Source organism: Bombina bombina, chromosome 5 (genome assembly GCF_027579735.1).
Source record: "Bombina bombina isolate aBomBom1 chromosome 5, aBomBom1.pri, whole genome shotgun sequence".
Classification (NCBI taxonomy): Eukaryota; Metazoa; Chordata; class Amphibia; order Anura; family Bombinatoridae; genus Bombina; species Bombina bombina.
In genome coordinates, this window is record NC_069503.1 from 230,478,714 (window position 1) to 230,496,213 (window position 17,500).

A 17,500-nucleotide genomic window follows, 5' to 3' on the forward strand; every position below is an offset into this window, starting at 1 on the left:
TACTCGAAGAGAGTCGTTAAAAAGGCTCTCAGTGAAGCAGCCCACCAAAATCGTGAGCAATTTCTGATACCAAAGGAGAAACCTGTGCAAGGCCCTATCAGACTGATCGCAGATTATAACTGCCATTGGTCAGCTCTGCGAACGATACTTGAAAAAAACTGGCATGTCTTAACAAGTGATGAAGGGGTATCCAAGGAGGTGGGAGACCACCCAAACATCACTGCCAGAAGAGCACCTAATCTTAGGGACAAATTGGTGAGAAGCCAATTTGTATCACCTAAAAGACAAACTGACTGGCTTACTACACACAGATCCACGGGAAATCATCCATGTGGAAGATGTGTGGCGTGCAAATACATGGTAAAAACTAAAGTTTTTTCCACACATACAAACTAAAGCATCACATTACATGCAATACTGAAGGTGTCATCTATCTTCTCTCCTGTAGCTGCCCACGGTTCTATGTGGGCAAAACTCGGAGAGCCATTAAGGACCGGATTACTGAGCACAGAGATGACATCAAAAATAAGAATCCTAAGAGTAATGTGGCCAAGCATTTTGAAGATGCTCATGCTTGTATCTCTGACTCCCTCTCATTCATAGGCATTGACAGAGGCATCACTAATAGAGGAGGCGACAATGATCAGGTCCTCCTCCAGAAGGAATGCAGGTGGATTATGATCCTCCAAACTCAGATACCCAAAGGGTTAAATGATAGAATTGACATGGCCTGTTTTTTATAAAATATGGCTGTTTTCATCATTCGCATTCCATAGTTTTTTCCAGTCCAAACATGCCCTTATATTCTATATCACACTATACATCTTTAAGTATTAGAGTACTTTCACTAACAACCTATTAGGGCAACTAAGGTTAAATAGGTAAATTACATGTTTTACGATTTTTTATCAGCACTATTTACAGACCAAAACCCAATTGTTTTTCTCTGGTGTATATGATCTCTTTATTCTAGCATGTAAGTGTTCTAAATGAGTATATTCTAATTCTCTGTATCATTACTATATATGTATCATTTGACGCACATTCCAAGGGGTTTGCCCCATCACTGACCATCACCGCTAATGAAGCATTGTGAGACTTTCTCAATAGGGGCGTGCCATTCAGTAAAGTTTAAAAGGGAGACGAAATACTGCCTACGTCATCACGCCCTGACGAAGCCCGACATACCTAGCGGGTGAAACGCGCGTCGGCATTGGACAAGCCGACCGGAGCATGTGATTGGTGTTGAATACACGGAACAGACACGCTGCAAGCAAACACGCTTGATGGATCTCTAGAACGGAGTTCCCTAAATACTCAATGAGGCTCATCTATTAAAAACCAGTCACCGGAAAATACGAAGGAAACAGGTTGTATACTGCTTTTTTCACTGCCTGATTGATAGGCATTTGCCTGACTGACTTGGATGATGCTACCCTGATGAGAGGGTATATGCTAAGTTCTCTAAGGAAAACGCTACTGCTAACAAATGCTTGAGGCTTACTAATATCACGCTACACTGAGGCTGAACCCTGTGCTTTGCATATATGCCCTTATCTGCTTCACGGCTAACTTTCCAGCTTGCATAATTTTACCTTAGGGACACTCATACCCGACAGCATGAGTAGCTGCTTCTATGTGATTATCCAGCAGAGCCGGCTGTATATTGTTTCATGCTGTTTGCTTGCATAGTAATAAGATATCTGTACATATTTTGGGGCACATTACAGCAACCTACTTAGATCCCATCCCAATACCTGCCCGGCATTTAGCCTTACATTTATAAGGTGCCGTACGCAGCAGGGTGTAGTAGCTTGACTTTTTGTCCCCCAGTAATATATCTTTTATGTAACATGTATATGTATAATTAATGCTGTATCAATTCATCTACACATGTGTTGGGGCACACTAACTGTAACTACTTAGATCCCAGTTATAAATCTGCCCGGCATTCAGCCTTACATACTAAGGTGCCGTCAGCAGTAGGGTGTAGTAGTCTGATTACTGTTCCCCATTCTAATTCTGCAGTAAACTCATAGGTTTTTCAGGCCTGTGTTAACAATTACATATCATGTCAATGATTTATGTTCATGTATAGACACCATCCCCTGACCGGTCAGGTTTGTAAGTATGTTATATTTTTTATGCTATTTCAACATCTTTATAAAGTGATCATATATACCTTTTGGGTCTTTTGGCATTTTTTACCTACTTGCATACACATTTTGTAATTATACCGTTAGTGCCAGGGAGTTCTCTCCTTTGCAGCTACACTAGCATTCTTTGGTTGACACATCTGACAGTCCCTTTTGAGCTTTAGTTTAAATTTTGAAAAAGAGTGCTGAATTCCCTGTCTTTCATCCTGGTCTTTCTTTTGTTTCCAGGATTTACTCTCTCTACATAAACTCTTCTATTTTATATAAGGGTCTGCACCAGATATTTGATATACTCTAGACCATACCAGTATTAGCCTAGAAGCCAACTGGTTGGATACTCCCTGTTTCTAAAAAAGCTCAAAATAGCAATTGCGTCCCCTCCGTCATTAAATTTGATATATATATATATATATATATATATATATATATATATATATATATATATATATATATATATATATATATATATATATACACACACACATACATATATACATATATATATATATATATATATATATATATATATATATATATATATACACACACATATACATATACACACAGACACACACAAGTCAAGGGATATTCAGGAATTCCTGACAGATATCAGCAGGGCCACCATCAGGGGGTGAAAGGGGTGACTCCTGTCAGGGGCCCACTGGGTCAGAGGGCCCCATGAGACGAGCGCAAGTATTTAAAAAAAAAAAAGTTATGTTGGCAGCCATCAGAGGACACTACAGCAGAGTGCTATTGAGTGCAGGAAATGTTATTACAAAGAGTAAAGCATTATCATTTGAGAATGCACTAAACCACTATGCACAGTGTGAGACAGACTTGGCACTTCAGTTTGTACAGTGAGTCAGACGGTAGATAACTTTCATTTGCAGAGGAGGTAGGACTTGCATAGTAAATGTTTTTATTTCTTTGTGTAATTTCGGATTGTATCTTCAGTGTGGTAGTTGTATGGTGGGATAAGGGGTCTATTGTATAGCAATATAAAGCAGTGTATTTATGATTATTTGACAATGCTGTAGAAATTCTATGTATAAAATCATGCAGTAATTTTTCCTCAATACACAAATGGTAGGTGCCCTTTTGGCAGATAGGATTGTTTGTAATTCAAATATATATTTTAATTACATTTCAGTTTACTGCCCCTTAATGCAAGGACTTTCCAGATGCCAGGAGTCATTTTATCTAAGATTTTTACATCTGCATAAAATGTTATACAATCAGGCTAAGATTGTTCATTGTCTGAAATCATACAGGTTAACTAAACACTGTTCATTTTACACTGCAGCCGACTTAATTTTGAAATGCATACAAACAAGCCTAAATCCTGCATTTAACCAAATCTAATGGTATGAGACAGAGTACCACAGCTTATGGTTTCACCAAGACCATATAGAGTACAGCATTTTCAAAATTCATAAGTACATCTGACAGATGGGAACATTTGTATACCAGATTTGAAGTGGTGCTCTTGGCTAGGGAAAATGGGGGGGGGGGGGGGGGCACCCAAACAGTACTTTTCTTCATCTATCCATTTTGACAGATCATTAATGTACAATTTTGAATTAACATAAGTATTTTGTTTGCACATTTACAAATATGATTCTTTAAAAATTACTCTTATTTTCTGGGGGGTTTTTCATGCATGTCACACGCTGTTGATTTAGGGGATGGCAATGTGCAGAAATGTTACCTCCTGTGAGTGTTTCTGTTTTGTGCTTTTGTTGGTGTCTGAGTGTCACCAATCCACCACTTAACCTTTAAATTATTGTTTAGGCAGTTCAGGGCCCTTCCTTTCAGCCATTGCATGCTGTTATCATTTAGTTGGCACCTTCCTTGACAAAAAGATAATCAGAACTCCATATTTTGACTTGTAAATCTCCTTTTTTGACAAAACTGTAGGCTTCCTCATTACTTGTCAGGTCAATGTAAACAAGTGCCGAGTGTGTTTGTGTGTCTGCTAGAGTGTCTATATGTGAATCCTTATGTGTGAGTGTGTTTCAGTGTATGAGTGTCTGTTTCTGTGTTTACTACCTTTACAACATTACCACATTTGACTACACTTAAGAATAAAGTGCATATACGTTTTTCAAAAATTGCACATGTCAAGGGGGAGGATTACAAAGTGCTACTTGTATGTATTGCCCTGTAACCTGCAAAAAAATGACAATTTAGAAACTGTTTAGCATGGTTGTTTTTTGGTGGTTGTAGATGGGTAACCGTTTTGGAGGTCAAAATTCAAAAAAAGTATGTTTTTTTCAATTTTTTCCTCATTTTATAAAACATTTTATAGTAAATTAGAAAATATTATGAAAATAATGATATCTTTAGAAAGTCCATTTAATGGCAAGAAAAATGGTATATAATATGTGTGGGTACAGTAAATGAGTCAGAGGAAAATTACAGCTAAACACAAAAGAAATTTAAAAATAGCCCTGTTCCTTAACGGTAAGAAAATTGAAAAATGGTCTGGTCACTAATGGGTTAATCTAGGTATATTTTTTTTATTTCATTCTTGATTAAAAAGGTTATGATTTTTTTTTCATGATTTAAATGGAGCATGCAAATTTAATTAACATTTCAACTTCTATTATTTAATTTGCTTCATTCTCTTGATATCCTCTGTTGAAAATCACACCTAGGTAGGTTCAAGAGCAGAAATGCATCACTGAAAGTTAGCTGCTAAGTGGCTGCTCCCAGTAGTGCAACGCTGCTCATTTTAACAAAGAATACTAAGGAATACTAAGGGAACAAAGTACAATTTGATAACGGAAGTATACTGTAAAATTGTATGCTCTGAAATATGGAAGAAAAAGTTTGGGCTCCTTTAATGAACTGGTGGTACATACCAAAAGCAGTGCATACGAAAACATAATTTTAGGTCAAAAAACAATCAATAAGTAGGTCTCAGACAGCATAGTCTGCAAAAACTTTACACCAATAAACCAAATGCTGCTTAGCGAAAACAAAAACTAAACAGACTGATATACTCTTGGTCGTCCTTACCCACAATCCTAAGTTTAAGTCTAGAAAGTTCTGCTAAACACTTACATAAAGACCAGGGAGAAACATTAGGCCCAGTGAGTGATACAGACCAAAATCAGTGGTTTAAACCACTGGACAACCTAAGCAGGGAATTACTTGAACTTTGGCCTCATTGGGGTAACTTAAAGGGCCATGATACCCAAATGTTGGAAAACTTTAAATTGATGCAGCATAGCTGTAAAAAGCGGACTTGAAAATATCACTTGAACATCTCTATGTAAAAAAAAAAAAAAAAGATATTTTACCTCAAAATGTCCTAAGTATTTACACCCCATTGTAAAGGGCTTTAAGTAGCACATCAGTATGTCTGTCCCGGGACCCGCAAAGGAGCAAACTTCATGCACACTTATTTCCCTATTCAGTTTAAGGGAGTTTACATGAAATCTCATGAGATTACAGTAAAATAGTTAATGACCTCAGCACTGCTGATGCTTATTGGCTACTGTTCATTGCTTTTTACCTGTAGCTGGGCAGTAACAAAGATAACTTTTTACACAGAACTTACTCTAGTGAGCTGAGGAAGTTGTGAGGTAAAATATCTTCCTTTTTTACATAGAGATGCTCAGGTGATATTTTCCTGTCAGTTATTTATAGTTATACTGCATCACTTCCAAGTGATTTAACATATGAGTAGTATGTCCCTTTAAGGATTGGAATAGAGAAACAGGTCTATGCCCATGCAAAAGGCTATTGTAAGAATCAAGCGCTCTAAAAAGAAATTCTAACTTGGCAAAGACTAGTATAAAATAAAAATCTGGAGAGCTTTATATTAAAATCTAAAATTAATTTACTGGGATAAAACACTGCCCACTTAACAAGCACAACCTTTTTCATTTACTTTCTTGGAAATAAGGATTATGTTGACTAGCAAGCCTGGGAACATTACTTGCTATTATACCTGCACAGTCGCTAACTGAAGCCAAGGCTGCTAAGAACAGCTGCGTATTAGGTAATCATTATTATGGTCTCTGGACTCGCCAATGCTAGAAAAGCTCGGATTACATTTCAAAGTTTGTCTAATATGAAAATCAGAAAAAACACATTTTAACTCAGAGGTTTTGAGAGATTTGTTATAGGATTTTTCCCCCCAATTAAGATTTGCATGGATTTAGATTTTAAATGTTTAGGATATATGCAAGTGGAAACCTGAATGAGCTCTGTTGGACTCACAAATCAACAAGGGAGTGCTCAGGTCAACAGATGTTGTTGGGTAACAAAGATATGGAAACTAACATTGGAAAAAGGAGTAAGAAATACAAAAAACATGTTCAAAGAGATCTAAAAAACAATAATTGAAGGACAGAGTAAACTTGAAGCTTTAAAGGAGTAAAATAGTCAAAAGTTGCACTAAACTAGTTTTTCTAGCAGAAGATCTAGTACATCGCACATCAGCTGACCAACAGGTTTTCTTAACCTTAGAATTGGAAACACACTGAGGGTACCATCCAAAATTAGGCTGAGTGTGGTATTAGGGATGGGTGAATGTTTATATTCAAATTTGAATGTTAGAACGAATGTTATTGTGGCAACTAGATTTACATAATCGAATGTTGATAACAAATATTCTTAAAAATTCTATAATCTAATGATATTTAGTTTTCGAATGCCCCTTCGAAATTCAATTGTTCATAATTAGATTGAATGTCCACATTCGAATTTTCAAATGTAATATTCGATTTAACAATACTTTTCAGAAGTTCAATAGTTCATGTGGTAGGGAATTTAGTAAATTGATACATAAATAAATATCAATTTGAATCATTCAATTTCGAATATAGATAATTCAAATATTACATTTAAAGAAAGCATTATAAATACTATTACCTTAAACAAATATACGTTATACAAACATTCAAAATGAACGAACATATAAAAATTAGTTTCATTTTTCGAATGTTGTGAAACACGCCCATCCTTATGTGGTATCACAGAGGATTTCACTATTTACAAAAAGACATTCATAGTGGCAAACAAACATGTTGGTATTTTTTGCTTGAAAAATACTTGAACTTTTAGTTATTAAAACAGAGATTGCATTTTTTTTTTCACAGCACACAAGTCTTGTCTCAATTTCTCTCTAGCTCATAAGAACAACTCCTACAGTTCTATTGGCAAACAGAGACCTACTTCCACAAACAACTGTAGTTTCTTCTGTTATGTGTGATCAGTCCACGGGTCATCATTACTTCTGGGATATAACTCCTCCCCAACAGGAAATGCAAGAGGATTCACCCAGCAGAGCTGCATATAGCTCCTCCCCTCTACGTCAGTCCCAGTCATTCTCTTGCACCCAACGACTAGATAGGATGTGTGAGAGGACTATGGTGATTATACTTAGTTTTTATGACTTCAATCAAAAGTTTGTTATTTTAAAATAGCACCGGAGCGTGTTATTACTTCTCTGGCAGAGTTTGAGGAAGAATCTGTCAGAGTTTTTTACTATGATTTTAACCGGAGTAGTTAAGATCATATTGCTGTTCTCGGCCATCTGAGGGAGGTAAAGGCTTCAGATCAGGGGACAGCGGGCAGATGAATCTGCATTGAGGTATGTAGCAGTTTTTATTTTCTGAATGGAATTGATGAGAAAATCCTGCCATACCGTTAAAACGACATGTATGTATACACTTCAGTATTCTGGGGATGGTATTTCACCGGAACTACTCTGTTAAAGGTCACTAATCCTTTTTAATAACTATTTATCATGTTAAACGTTTTTGCTGGAATGTAGAATCGTTTACATTGCTGAGGTACTGTGTGAATAAATATTTGGGCATTATTTTCCACTTGGCAGTTTTTTTGCTTTAATTGTGACAGTTTCGTTTCTCTTCACTGCTGTGTGGGAGAGGGAGGGGCCGTTTTTGGCGCTCTTTGCTACGCATCAAAAAATACCAGTCAGTTACTTTTATATTTCCTGCATGATCCGGTTCATCTCTGATAGATCTCAGGGGTCTTCAAACTTCTTTGAAGGGAGGTAAATTCTCTCAGCAGAGCTGTGAGAATTCTTATAGTGACTGTGAATAAAAACGTTGCTTTGTATTTTTTATGTCAAATTTAATTATGTTATTTTACTAATGGGAACAAACCTTTGCTAAAAGTTTTGTTGTTTTAAAGTTTGATGCTATAACTGTTTTTCAGTTCATTATTTCAACTGTCATTTAATCGTTAGTACCTCTTTGAGGCACAGTACGTTTTTTTGCTAAAAAAGATTATAACCAAGTTGTAAGTTTTTTGCTAGTGTGTTAAACATGTCTGACTCAGAGGAAGATATCTGTGTCATTTGTTCCAATGCCAAGGTGGAGCCCAATAGAAATTTATGTACTAACTGTATTGATGCTACTTTAAATAAAAGTCAATCTGTACAATGTGAACAAATTTCACCAAACAGCGAGGGGAGAGTTATGCCAACTAACTCGCCTCACGCGGCAGTACCTGCATCTCCCGCCCGGGAGGTGCGTGATATTTTGGCGCCTAGTACATCTGGGCGGCCATTACAGATAACATTACAAGATATGGCTACTGTTATGACTGAAGTTTTGTCTAAATTACCAGAACTAAGAGGCAAGCGTGATCACTCTGGGGTGAGAACAGAGTGCGCTGACAATGCTAGGGCCATGTCTGATACTGCGTCACAGCTCGCAGAGCATGAGGACGGAGAGCTTCATTCTGTGGGTGACGGTTCTGATCCAAACAGATTGGACTCAGATATTTCAAATTTTAAATTTAAATTGGAGAACCTCCGTGTATTACTAGGGGAGGTCTTAGCAGCTCTCAACGATTGTAACACCGTTGCAATACCAGAGAAACTGTGTAGGTTGGATAAATACTTTGCGGTACCCGGCGAGTACTGACGTTTTTCCTATACCTAAGAGACTAACTGAAATTGTTACTAAGGAGTGGGATAGACCCGGTGTGCCGTTCTCACCCCCTCCAATATTTAGAAAGATGTTTCCAATAGACGCCACCACTCGGGACTTATGGCAAACGGTCCCCAAGGTGGAGGGAGCAGTTTCTACTTTAGCTAAGCGTACCACTATCCCGGTGGAGGATAGCTGTGCTTTCTCAGATCCAATGGATAAAAAATTAGAGGGTTACCTTAAGAAAATGTTTGTTCAACAAGGTTTTATATTACAACCCCTTGCATGTATCGCGCCGATTACGGCTGCGGCAGCATTTTGGGTTGAGTCGCTTGAAGAGAACCTTAGTTCATCTACGCTAGACGACATTACGGACAGGCTTAGAGTCCTTAAACTAGCTAATTCCTTCATTTCGGAGGCCGTAGTACATTTAACCAAACTTACGGCTAAGAACTCAGGATTCGCCATACAGGCACGTAGGGCGCTGTGGCTAAAATCCTGGTCAGCTGATGTTACTTCTAAGTCCAAATTACTTAATATACCTTTCAAGGGGCAGTCTTTATTTGGGCCCGGTTTGAAAGAGATTATCGCTGACATTACAGGAGGTAAGGGCCACGCCCTACCTCAAGACAAAGCCAAAGCTAAGGCTAGACAGTCTAATTTTCGTCCCTTTCGGAACTTCAAAACAGGAGCAGCATCAACCTCCACTGCACCAAAACAGGAAGGAGCTGTTGCTCGTTACAGGCAAGGCTGGAAGCCTAACCAGTCCTGGAACAAGAGCAAGCAGGCCAGGAAACCGGCTGCTGCCCCAAAGACAGCATGAACCGAGAGCCCCCGATCCGGGACCGGATCTAGTGGGGGGCAGACTCTCTCTCTTCGCCCAGGCCTGGGCAAGAGATGTTCAGGATCCCTGGGCACTAGAGATCATATCTCAGGGATACCTTCTAGACTTCAAATTATCTCCCCCAAGGGGGAGATTTCATCTGTCAAGGTTGTCAACGAACCAGATAAAGAAAGAAGCGTTTCTACGCTGCGTACAAGATCTGTTAATAATGGGAGTGATCCATCCGGTTCCGCGGTCGGAACAAGGACAAGGGTTCTACTCAAACCTGTTTGTGGTTCCCAAAAAAGAGGGAACTTTCAGGCCAATCTTAGATTTAAAGATTCTAAACAAATTCCTAAGAGTTCCATCGTTCAAAATGGAAACTATTCGGACAATCTTACCCATGATCCAAGAGGGTCAGTACATGACCACAGTGGATTTAAAGGATGCTTACCTTCACATACCGATCCACAAAGATCATCACCGGTATCTAAGGTTTGCCTTCTTAGACAGGCACTACCAGTTTGTAGCTCTTCCATTCGGATTGGCTACGGCTCCAAGAATCTTCACAAAGGTTCTGGGTGCCCTTCTGGCGGTACTAAGACCGCGAGGGATTTCGGTAGCTCCATACCTAGACGACATTCTAATACAAGCTTCAAGCTTTCAAACTGCCAAGTCGCATACAGAGTTAGTTCTGGCATTTCTAAGGTCGCATGGATGGAAAGTGAACGAAAAGAAGAGTTCTCTTTTTCCTCTCACAAGAGTTCCATTCTTGGGGACTCTTATAGATTCTGTAGAAATGAAGATTTACCTGACAGAGGACAGGTTAACGAAGCTTCAAAATGCATGCCGTGTCCTTCATTCCATTCAACACCCGTCAGTAGCTCAATGCATGGAGGTGATCGGCTTAATGGTAGCGGCAATGGACATAGTACCTTTTGCACGCCTACACCTCAGACCTCTGCAATTATGCATGCTAAGTCAGTGGAATGGGGATTACTCAGATTTGTCCCCTACTCTGAATCTGAATCAAGAGACCAGAAATTCTCTTCTATGGTGGCTTCATCGGCCACACCTGTCCAGGGGGATGCCATTCAGCAGGCCAGACTGGACAATTGTAACAACAGACGCCAGCCTTCTAGGTTGGGGCGCTGTCTGGAATTCTCTGAAGGCTCAGGGACTATGGAATCAGGAGGAGAGTCTCCTTCCAATAAACATTCTGGAATTGAGGGCAGTTCTCAATGCCCTTCTAGCTTGGCCCCAATTAACAACTCGGGGGTTCATCAGGTTTCAGTCGGACAACATCACGACTGTAGCTTACATCAACCATCAGGGAGGGACAAGAAGCTCCCTAGCAATGGTGGAAGTATCAAAGATAATTCGCTGGGCAGAGTCTCACTCTTGCCACCTGTCAGCAATCCACATCCCGGGAGTGGAGAACTGGGAGGCGGATTTCTTGAGTCGCCAGACTTTTCATCCGGGGGAGTGGGAACTTCATCCGGAGGTCTTTGCCCAAATACTTCGACGTTGGGGCAAACCAGAGATAGATCTCATGGCGTCTCGCCAGAACGCCAAACTTCCTCGCTACGGGTCCAGATCCAGGGATCCGGGAGCGGTTCTGATAGATGCTTTGACAGCACCTTGGAACTTCGGGATGGCTTATGTGTTTCCACCCTTTCCGCTGCTTCCTCGATTGATTGCCAAAATCAAGCAGGAGAGAGCATCAGTGATTCTAATAGCGCCTGCATGGCCACGCAGGACTTGGTATGCAGATCTAGTGGACATGTCATCCTGTCCGCCTTGGTCTCTACCTCTAAGACAGGACCTTCTGATACAGGGTCCATTCAAACATCAAAATCTAACTTCTCTGAAGCTGACTGCTTGGAAATTGAACGTTTGATTTTATCAAAACGTGGTTTTTCTGAGTCGGTTATTGATACCCTGATACAGGCTAGGAAGCCTGTTACCAGAAAGATTTACCATAAAATATGGCGTAAATACCTATACTGGTGCGAATCCAAACATTACTCCTGGAGTAAGGTTAGGATCTCTAGGATATTGTCTTTTCTACAAGAAGGGTTAGAAAAGGGTTTATCAGCTAGTTCATTAAAGGGACAGATTTCAGCTCTGTCCATCTTGTTACACAGGCGTCTGTCAGAAAATCCAGACGTCCAGGCTTTTTGTCAGGCTTTGGCTAGGATCAAGCCTGTGTTTAAAGCTGTTGCTCCGCCATGGAGTTTAAACTTAGTTCTTAACGTTTTACAGGGTGTTCCATTTGAACCCCTTCATTCCATTGATATAAAATTGTTATCTTGGAAAGTTCTGTTTTTAATGGCTATTTCCTCGGCTCGAAGAGTCTCTGAGTTATCAGCCTTACATTGTGATTCTCCTTATCTGATTTTTCACTCAGACAAGGTAGTTCTGCGTACTAAACCTGGGTTCTTACCTAAGGTGGTCACTAACAGGAATATCAATCAAGAGATTGTTGTTCCATCCTTGTGTCCAAATCCTTCTTCAAAGAAGGAACGTCTTCTACACAATCTGGATGTAGTTCGTGCCCTCAAGTTCTACTTGCAGGCAACTAAAGATTTTCGCCAAACTTCTTCCCTGTTTGTCGTTTATTCTGGACAGAGGAGAGGTCAAAAAGCTTCTGCTACCTCTCTCTCTTTTTGGCTTCGTAGCATAATACGTTTAGCCTATGAGACTGCTGGTCAGCAGCCTCCTGAAAGAATTACAGCTCACTCCACTAGAGCTGTGGCTTCCACTTGGGCCTTTAAGAATGAGGCCTCTGTTGAACAGATTTGCAAGGCTGCAACTTGGTCTTCGCTTCATACTTTTTCCAAATTTTACAAATTTGACACTTTTGCTTCTTCGGAGGCTATTTTTGGGAGAAAGGTTCTTCAGGCAGTGGTTCCTTCTATATAATGAGCCTGCCTATCCCTCCCGTCATCCGTGTACTTTTGCTTTGGTATTGGTATCCCAGAAGTAATGATGACCCGTGGACTGATCACACATAACAGAAGAAAACATAATTTATGCTTACCTGATAAATTCCTTTCTTCTGTTGTGTGATCAGTCCACAGCCCGCCCTGTTTAAGGCAGGTAAATATCTTTTAAATTATACTCCAGTCACCACTTCACCCTTGGTTACTCCTTTCTCGTTGATTCTTGGTCGAATGACTGGGACTGACGTAGAGGGGAGGAGCTATATGCAGCTCTGCTGGGTGAATCCTCTTGCATTTCCTGTTGGGGAGGAGTTATATCCCAGAAGTAATGATGACCCGTGGACTGATCACACAACAGAAGAAAGGAATTTATCAGGTAAGCATAAATTATGTTTTTATCCAAGACAGAAATATCCAAACAAAATATGGTATTGCATTAAGTTTAAATAATTTTAGGAAACACTTGACATGTTTGTGATCTGACAAATATTTGTGCATAGTTTCTAGATAATGACTTTTGAAGTGTTTGTATTGCATTTAGGTAGAAACAGCCCAAAATAAGGCAGGTGTCAATTTTTTTTTTAATTTAAATTGCTGTACAGGTATAGCAAAGCAAATCCACACTCCTCACACTGGACAGTCGCTTATAAAACTATTGAATTACCAAAGGCCCATTTAGAGACTATCAAGTGTTTCACTATCAACTGTTTAAAGGGATAGTCAAGTCCAAAAAAAAACTCATGATTCAAATAGGGCATGTAATTTTAAACAACTTTCCAATTTACTTTTATCACCAATTTTGCTTTGTTCTCTTGGTATTCTTAGTTGAAAGCTAAACCTAGGAGGTTCATATGATAATTTTAGACCTTGAAGGCCGCCTCTGCATTTGAAAGTTTTTCACCACTAGAGGGCATTAGTTCATGTGTTTCATATAGATATCATTGAGATCATGCACGTGAATTTACCGAGGAGTGAGCACTGATTGGCTAAAATGTAAGTCTGTCAAAAGAAGGGAAATAAGGGGGCAGTCTGCAGAGGCTTAGATACAAGGTAATCACAGAGGTAAAACATAACTGTTGGTTATGCAAAACTAAGGAATGGGTAATTAAGGCATTATCTATCTTCTAAAAACAAAAAATTCTGGTGTTGACTGTCCCTTTAAAGTTCAAAATGGTTATATTCAATCATTAAAAGTGATACTGTTCACGTGTGTTTTCATTTCTTAGTAATTAAATATCAAAAGCAACAACAACAAAAGGAAATATATATATATATATATATATATATATATATATATATATATATATATAATTTATTATTTCTTTTTTCCAGGAAATGTCTGTCTACTTGAAAATGGAGCAAAGCTATACGTCTACCAATATGCATTGAAAACACAATTATCCTCAGCCACATGCATACTATTCTATGACCAGTTCAGAATATAGTAAGCAAACAACTTATTTTCATTTTTTATTTTGCTCATGGAATTTCACTCTGAAAGGCAATTTCTAACATTAATTTTTGAAATGCACCTTGCCAAGGTTAAATCAGCTACATATCTTATCCTAATTGGCTTTAGCTGATGACACTGGCTAGCTTTGTTGTTAGACTAAAGTAAAGAAATTAAGGGTGCGCCTATTAAAGTAAAAGTCAATCCTAGCGTTTGTGATTGACCATTGAAACCAATAAAAGTTGACTTTCAATTATGAAGGTTAAAATATTTTATGCTGAAAGCTCCTTTACTTGTTTCAAGTGTTTGCCGTTCTAAGCTGCTCAAGCAGCCCACAGCAGAACGCTGTTTTGCTTGAGAAGTGACGTTTGTGATGAGATCTGTGGAAATTATGCTGATTTACGAAATAGGATATCAGAGTGCTCTAGCAAACGGTGACTATCGTGTGGGAAGATAACACTGGTAATCCGCTAATCTCATTGGCCACCAGCTAACCATGTGACCAGAGCTCATGGAAACCGTTTTCGACCTGTTAAGGAAAATGCCGAAGGTTTGGTGTGAGTAACTGCTACAGATTGGAGCTGAGAATAAGATTTTCTTATTCCGTTGAGTCCTCTCTCTCTACTTGATGATCTTTATTTATGCACGCCGTATCACACACTAACAGTAAGACTTGCCTAAATTAATCCGAAAAAAGGAGACTTGGGGATTATACCAACGAAAAGGTTCAAATTGTTATTTACATTTCCCTAACTGCCTACAAGTATTATAAGAGGACTTATACCAACGAAAAGGATCCAGTCTCAAGACTATTTGGAGGTTGAAATCTGTCAACGCTTAGTTTTATGCAAATAACATATATATATATATATATATATATATATATATATATATATATATATATATATATATATATATATATATATATATAAAAATGCCACTTTATATTTCTTGCTTCTATATTTGCCACATTTTTGCAACAATTTTAAAAAGGTAATATATTGTAGCCTTTTTAAAAGCAGCATTTTAACTTTTTAAGTTTATTATTTAGAATTTTTAAGACCACCGGTGGTTCTTTGATGTTTTGGATTGTATCAAAACGATGTTTCTTTAGGTTTCAGTGTCTTTGTAGACACTAATACATCTTATAACTACTATATAATAAAGCAATTGTATGCAAGTGTAACCTGTGTAGCTGAAAAAATAGGCACCCTTAATTTCTTTACATTTCTAATCTAAGGTTTGGGATTTACCTTTTATAAGGGGAGCTATGCTACACTTGAAGGGTTGTTTTACCTCGTTAGACTAAAGCCCAGGTGGGTGACTCCAAATAAAGCAAATGGTGGGTGGAGATTGGCTATTGAAAATAATAGCAGTAAAAAGACTTGGTTGATGTTATTCACAACAGAATGTATTGTAATTACAAGGCGTTTGCTGTCCCTTTATACAAAACAAATGAAGACCTTGCTTACCCTTGTCTACTTTCACTCTGCATCTGCTGATCTGTAGATGAGGTTGGCGATGAACACTTTGGTGATGTCTGGGTTGAACAACGAGGAAACTTGGGTGACTGTGGGGTATCACCAAAAGCGATTTCTTGCCCTATTGTAGAAAATGAAGAGAAGCCATCTACCTCTGTGATTCCTCGAAGTCTGTTATTGTTTTCTAAATTTTGCAGTGCGTCTCTGTCAGAAACATTCTCATTAAAGTTGTGATTCTTAGATTCATAGTGATGAATCCTGCGCTGTTCCTTACTTTCTGGTCTGTTCAAGTAATCTGAACTGCTGTCTTTGCTGTCCTCTTCTAATGAGCCAGTATTCCTTTCCAGCGCCTCTCTGCCTTTTCTTGTTCGTGAATACCTGGACTGATATTCAGAATCTAGCTCTGAGTCACAGGGTTGTCCATATAACTCTGCTAACTGGCGTCTACGCTCTGCCTTATACCTGGCCATTCTTTCAGCTCTGGACTCTTGTTCGTGTCCCTCCATTTGTCCAGAAATATAAGGGGTTTCAGATGCCGTTTCTTTTGGCTGTAGCTGGCAAATCAGTCTAGAATTTGATCCCAATGAATCGGATTTGTCTTCTTTGTTTTTATTTCCTATTTCAAAGATAGAGGCAAAACAATTTTAGAAACATTTCATGAGGGTTATTTAAAAAAAATAAACAAAATAAAATTCTCTAAGATTAAACTTGTCCCCCCCCCCCCTATTTCAATGGCATACATATGCTTCAAAAGATCTTGTGTACACACAATGTATGAAGGAGGTTGAGAAATGCAGTTTACCAGAAGGAGAAAAAAAAATGGCTATTCAACTTGGAATTATAAACTAATGTTTTACTTGTACAAGGCAATTCCGGACTAGTTCAGGACAAGTGTATATTTCTAGCACCTTATATACACACACTATATGGCCAAATGTATGATCACCCCTACTAATTATTGAGTTCAGGTGTTTGACCCACACCTATTGCTAGCAGGTACATATAATCAAGCACATGTCCATGAAATTTCCATAGACAAACATTGGCAGTACAATGGGTCACAGATAGCATGCAAAAATAGCCTATCAGCTGCAACACCACTCAGTATAAGAGTTCCAAGCTGCCTCTGGAAGCAAAATCATCACAAGAGCTCCATGAAATGGGTTTACATGGCAGCTGTACACAAGCCTCACAACATGTGCAATGTCAAGCATCAGATGGTGACGTGTAAAGGGTGTAGCAGCGTGCTGCTTAGGGTGTTTCATTTTTCAAAAGATGTGATTGTCATATGACTTTGCTTACGCCCGAGTCTCAGTGATGTAAAAGATATATATACCAAATTTCAAGAAGATTGGATAATATTTAGGGGTTGCACACATTGATCACTTTTATAACAAACTAGTGAAATTTCTAACATTGAAGTGCTTTACACTAATGGTCTTCTCATGCATTTCTTTCATCTTTTGCAGGTAATTGAACTTTAAAATGGGAACCAAAAGAGGAATTTGGCTGCTAGAAAAGGTGCCTAGTGGTGAGTTTTTCGGAGCTTGGCTCCCTTCAAAGGAATAAGTACTTTTCGTTTTTATTTACCATCACAAGGAAATGAAAAAAACCCTTTCGGATGCTGCTAAATCTACCAGTACTAAACTGCAGGAAGTGTGGAGGAAAGCAAATATCCCTGTTAAGACAGAGGAGAATATCCGTGCTGGTATACAGAAGCTGTACAAAGAA

General features: G+C 38.7%; 1 protein-coding gene across 15 annotated transcripts in view; it reads right to left on the reverse strand.

Moving 5' to 3' along the window:
• SVIL (supervillin) overlaps positions 1–17,500 on the reverse strand; it is a 766,609-nt gene that overhangs the window by 426,040 nt on the left and 323,069 nt on the right. For all 15 annotated transcript variants that reach the window (XM_053713887.1, XM_053713886.1, XM_053713892.1 and 12 more), the window contains one exon: positions 15,761–16,385. In XM_053713887.1, coding sequence (XP_053569862.1) covers positions 15,761–16,385 — 625 coding nt within the window. The remainder of the gene's footprint in view (positions 1–15,760; positions 16,386–17,500) is intronic.